Genomic DNA, 6,000 nt, shown 5'->3' on the forward strand with positions numbered 1-6,000 from the left:
ACCATAAGGCAGGTGAGATGGCATACTCTTAATCCCTGCTTTCAGGTGGCAGAGGCTGGTACATGTCTATAATTTGGAGGCTAGCATGGTTTACATAGCAAGTGCCATGCTAGCTCAGGCAACAGTCCTTTTTCCAAAAAAGAAATGAAAGAAAAAAGAAAAGTGATATATTGTATATGTCTAAAAATGCCCGATTAGAAATATTCTGTAATGGAGCTGGGAAGATGGCTGAGCAATTAAGATCACTTGTTTCTACAGAGGACCCGGTTCTCAGCACACGACAGGTCACTCTGTAATTTCAGTCCAGAGATCCAGCTAGGCATGCTGTGCACATGTATACAGGCTGGCAAAACTCAAACACATAAAAATAAGTCTTAAAAAAAAAAGGAAAGATAAAACTTTAAATATTATTTTTAAAACTACTTTAAAATTTTCTTTGAGAATTATAGATGTTAGTTTGCTCTATTCCTGGTAATCAAGTTTGTGCTTTGAGACAGTGTCTCTTACTGGCCTGGAACTCACTGTTTTGAAACAGATCCGCCTGCTCTGCCTCCTGAGTGCCTGCGAACAAAGGGAATGGCTTGTATAATGTGCATCTGGCCTACATGGGGAGAGGTTTTTCTGAGTTCAAAGGAATAAGAGTTAATAGATTAAAAATATTTTCTTTCTTTCTTTCTTCCTTTCCTTTCTTCTTTCTTTTCTTTTTTCTTTTTTGGTTTTCGCTGAAACTCACTCTGTATAACAGGCTGACCTCAAACTCACAGAGATTCGCCTGTCTCTTTCTCCCAATTACTGGGATTAAACATCCAGCCTAAAACTTACTTTCTTGGGGCTGGAGAGATGACTCAGGTAAAGAGCACTGGCTGCTCTTCTAGAGGTCCTCAGTTCAATTCCTAGCAACTGTATGGTCCCTCACAACCACCTATAATGAGATCTGGTACCCTCTTCTGACATGCAGGCAAACATGCAGGCAGAACACATAATCATACATAATAAATAAATAAATAAATAAATAAATAAATAAATAAATAAATAAATATTTTCTTATAAAAATAATAAATTACCCAAATGTATATATTGTTTTGGGGTGTTGAGGGGATGGGTTTTTGGGGGGCGTGTTTGTTTTTGTTTTTCAAGACAGGATTTCTCTGTAGATTTGGAGCCTGTCCTAGAACTAGCTCTTGTAGACTAGGTTGGCCTCAAACTCACAGAGATCCTCCTGTCTCTGCCTCCTGAGTGCTGGATTAAAGGCATGCGCCACCACTGCCCAGCAGTTTTTTTGGTTTCTTTGAGACAGGATTTTGCTGGCTGTCCTGGAACTAGCTCTGTGGACTAGCTGTCAAGGCTTGCATCACCATGCCTGCCTGGGGATGCTTTTTTTTTTTTTTTTTGAGAAAATACTTTTGTGTTTGTTTTTCCTGCCTTAACAGCTTTACTTATATTTGAGCTAAGAAAAGATATGTCCCTTCAGGCTGAAGAAATGGCTCAACAGTTAAGAGCACTGACTCTTCTTCCAGAGGACATAGATTCAATTCTCAGCACCCACATGGCAGCTTATAACTGTCTGTAACTCCAGTTCCTTGGGACCTGACACTCTCACACAGACATACATGCAGGCAAAACACCAATACATATGAAATAAAATAAATAAGTTATAAACAAGAATAGAGAGAAGGTGCATCCCTGTGTATGTGCCTCTCACGCCTGGCCTGACATTGTTTCCCCTCTGCTTCTCTCACTTTCTCCAACAGTCAGACCCAGTCTTCTGCACCGTGGATGGGACCCAATTACAGCGTGCCGCCTCCTCAAGGACAGAATGGCAGCATGCTTCCTAACCAGCCTGCTGGGTATCGAGTGGCAGGGTATGAAACCCAGTGAAAGCAGACCACCGGATGGAAGCCAGTGGCTTGACGCCACAGGGAGGGTAGGAAAGCTGCTGTTTACTTAAAGATTTATCAGATCAGTCCGTACAGATGCCAGATAACAATGTATTTATTTAAAAGGTTTCATCTTTTAATCATGAAATTACTTTTCATCCACATTGTTTTCAAAAGGAACAAGATAGTGGATGTCTGCCAATTTTTGCCTTCATTATCTTTTTTGATAAAGTTTCTCAGATCCTTGTTTCAAAGACAAATGCAGGGATTGCTGCCACTTTTTAAAAATTAAGAGGCAGAAAATTGCACAATGTTGAACTTTTTCCACTAAGGTAGTGTGCAGTTTTAGTTTGCATTCCTGATAGGATTTAAAACATGTAATATAGATGTAAAAAGAAAAGCCACACTTGTGCAAAGTCTAGAAGTTCCTTAGAACTTTCAGCGTATGCACGGTTCTGTGTTAGTTTTAAAGAGTAGGCATTATGTGACCTATATCATCTCCACTGTTACCCCTTTGGAATTTTTAAATGTAAATTATTAGTTTATATCATTTTGTATCTGCATTTTTCACAAATTTGTCCTGCCTTATGAAAATTCTGTAAAATATTCTTAAATGAAAAAAAAAATGATGTTCACTTAGATTGAAAACTTTTCTCAGATGGACTGAAAATGACATTCATCTTGTTTTTATATGAGAAGGTGCCTCAAGGATCCCGTTGGATTTGTTTAAAGGGATTTTTATCTTCTGTGATAAACTTTGCCATCTACCAGGAACTATAAAAACAACAACTCATGACTAAGGAGACTCTGCAGTGTGCTCAGTCCTCCCCCACATCAGCCTCATGTGTCAGCATCCATGTTTACATGTGTGGTTTCCTAGGATAGTTCCGCAAGTTAGCAAGCTTTGTATGTCATTCCCTTCCTAAAGGTGTCATGAAGAGTTGACGTGAGACGGGTTTTACGTTTGCATGTGAATATCACATACTTACTTTGATGGTCTTTGATAAAAACTCATTTGTTCTTGTTTTTCAAGAATTTTGAGACACAAAGTTGTATGTAAAGGAATATATTAATTTGATGTTTTCTATTTAGATTTACTTAAAGAAGTAAATCCACTTTAATGTGTACAAATGATAGCTGTGAAACTGTAGAATATTCCTCTGTCAGGCTTGGGATTCATTAAGAACTCCAAAATTAGCCTGAAGGACCAGCCGGGCAAAACATTTTTTTAAATATTCAGAGGCCAAAATATGAACAAGCAAACAAACAAACAAAAACCCTTAAAATCCTACCTCCTTAAACAGCCATCAAAGAAGAGGCTCCTCACACAGGCTTGACTTGGTTCTTTGGTCCCTGATCTCCAGGAGCTCCGGCATTATTTTTGAGGTTTGCTCTTTGCTGGCAATGTTCTAGTCTTGGGATTTCTAGTTCATTTCAGAGTCTCTTGGTTTGGTTTGGTTTCAGTGATGACCACAACCTCCTCCTTGACATCAGAGAGGAAGGAGCCCCTGTGAATTGTGGGTTTTGAGACCTGCAGAGAGCTCCCCGCATTTTACTTAGGCCTGTGGAATTGGAAGCATTTCCTGGCCTGTATCTTCCAGGTAGGAGCACTTGACTCTAACCTGTTCTCTAAGCCAGTCCTCTTGGAAAGCAGAGCCCAGGAAGACAGCTTGAAATGTGTGCTTCTCTGGAGCTCAATTCTATGCAGTTGTGCTGATGTTTCATTAAGTCACTGTGTATTTTTAAGTACTAATACATTGAAATTTGCTTTATGGAAGATGAATAAATTTTTTAAATACTTAAAAATTTTATTTCTTTGTAAACTTCTACAGATCAGGACAGGCAATAAAAGCAGCTTAAACAAAATACTAAAAAAATTTTTTTAATTTGAAAAAAAATAAACCATAGACATCAGGAAGCTATTTTGGTTAATTTTTCTTTTTTTAGCTTTTTTTCTTTTCTCCTGCCTTTTGTTTAGTACCCTCAGTATTTTTCTCTATTAAAGAATTTTACTTCCTTTGCAACTCATAGACCACAGGATCATTTGAGCACAAGTAATTTATTTTTGTGCAAAAGTATAGTTTCTCTCTTCTTTTGACTCAGTACTGAGGACTTTTATTAGCAGCATGTTCTTGTTGCACAGATCTTAAAATACACGTTGATTTGCTGTTGAGAAGGTGGTGGTGACAAGTTCCTGATGACAAACTGACATTTTAGGAACATAGCTGGCGTTGGTTTAAATTTCAATGTTCAATCATTTAAATCATTTTCAACCTAAAAAACTTCATCCTGGTATAAGTATCAGGTAAGGAAATTAAGGTTTTTAAACTGAACTTCTTTGCAATATGCATTCAAATTTTACTCTCTGGTACTGTATAGAAGCTGAGTGACTCTTTGTGGGTCATGGAGCCAGTATTCTTTATCCTGACTGTTTGGATATTAAAATTCCTTTATGTTTTCTATGACCTGTGAGATCTTCTTGCAGTGATTATTGTGTGTGTGAGTTTTTTCCGGGTGTATTCTGTTGTTAACAATCAGTTCTTTCACCGTATCCCTGAAGCCATGGTCTGCATGGGTTCCACAGAGGCTCTGCGGGCTTACCTAACTGAAGCCAGAGTCTGATCTTCCTGGTGAAAATGAGACGTGCAGTCCAGGTTTTCCTTCTCTTGTCTTACCTCTGTGCTCACCTTCTTTTTAGATTCATGATGGAGTTCCTCAGAAGACTAAGTTGCATTCACAGTTAGACTCAATAAGAACTATAGGTGCGGGGGCTGGAGAGATGGCTCAGTGGTTAAGAGCATTGCCTGCTCTTCCAAAGGTTCTGAGTTCAATTCCCGCCAACCACATGGTGGCTCACAACCATCTGTAATGAGGTCTGGTGCCCTCTTCTGGTCTGCAGACATGCACACAGATAGAATATTGTATACATAATAAATAAATAAATAAATAAATAAATAAATAAATAAATAAATATTTTTAAAAAAAGAACTATAGGTGCTAGTGGGATTGTAGTCCAGGTAGTAAAACAAAATATGTGCATAAAAGATTTTAAAAAGCAGATCTTTTAAACGAGTGATGATTCCTGAGAACTTTTACTTACTTATTGGTCAGCAGGTAAAGATGAGTGCCACCAAGCCTGATGACCTGACTGTGATCCTTGGTCACACCTAGTGGAAGTAGAGCACTAACTCTCAACAAGTTGTCCTCTTACCTCCACAGGTGTGCACCCCACCCACCCCATGGCCACAAATATAAATAAATATTTAAAGCTGTTGGTTCTTTTTGAAATATACATCATATATGTGTGTAGCTCTGCTTGTGGGTGCAGGTGCCTGTGGATGCCAGAAGAGAGGGTGTTAAATTCCTGGAGTTGGTGTTACAGGTGGTGAGCTGTCATTGGTACCAGGATCTGAAATATGAACGAACAGTACATGCTCTTAACTACTGAACCTTCTTTCTAGCCCCTTTTTTTTCTGGTGTTTTTTTGTTTTTTTTTGTTTTTTTTTGTTTTTTTTTTTTTTGCTTATTTTTGTTTTGAGGCAGAGTCTCAAAACAAACCCTGGCTTGCTTTGAACTCAGAGGTTGACCTACCTCTGCTTCTAGTGCTGGAATTAAAGACCTGCCTTAGTTACTGTTTTATTTCTGTAAGGAAACACCATGACCAAGGCAGTTTATAACAGAACACATTTAATTGAGGACTTGCTTACAGAGGGTTAAGTTCATTATAATCATGGCGGAGAATATGGTAGCAGGCAGGCATGGTGTTGAGAGGGCAAGAGAGACAGAAAGAGATAGCGGCGGGCACGGGCTTTTGAACCTAAAAGCCCACCCCCTAGAGTCATACCTCTAGCAAGGACAACACACTTAGTTCTTCCTAAACAGTCTGCCAACAAAGCCAGTCAAATATGTAAGCATATGGGGGCCATTCTCATTGAAACTGTCACTGAGAAGTTATTCCATTTTATTTATTGACAAACATCCCAAAACATTGAGTTTTCAGTCTTAATGGAATGAAGATGTTGCAACTGAGCAGAGGTTTTTTTCCCTCCCTTTAATTTGAGACATTACTCATGTGACTGTATGATTAAGGAGGTCTGTAATCCCACCACTTAGGAACTTGAGG

The 6,000-nt window shown here is 38.7% G+C and overlaps 1 protein-coding gene across 9 annotated transcripts in view; it reads left to right on the forward strand.

Moving 5' to 3' along the window:
- The window catches only part of Tia1 (TIA1 cytotoxic granule associated RNA binding protein), a 31,852-nt gene extending 27,510 nt beyond the window's left edge, over positions 1 to 4,342 (forward strand). For 8 of the 9 annotated variants that reach the window (XM_050165334.1, XM_050165338.1, XM_050165336.1 and 5 more), the window contains one exon: positions 1,752 to 4,342. In XM_050165334.1, the coding sequence (XP_050021291.1) occupies positions 1,752 to 1,878 (127 nt within the window). In that variant the 3' untranslated portion in view covers positions 1,879 to 4,342. The remainder of the gene's footprint in view (positions 1 to 1,751) is intronic. The other variant, XM_050165333.1, reaches the window with a different exon arrangement.
- The last annotated feature ends 1,658 nt before the right edge of the window (positions 4,343 to 6,000 follow it).

Source organism: Alexandromys fortis, unplaced genomic scaffold (genome assembly GCF_014885135.2).
Source record: "Alexandromys fortis isolate MF-2015 unplaced genomic scaffold, M_Fortis_MF-2015_v1.1 scaffold_158, whole genome shotgun sequence".
In the NCBI taxonomy this organism is placed as follows: domain Eukaryota; kingdom Metazoa; phylum Chordata; class Mammalia; order Rodentia; family Cricetidae; genus Alexandromys; species Alexandromys fortis.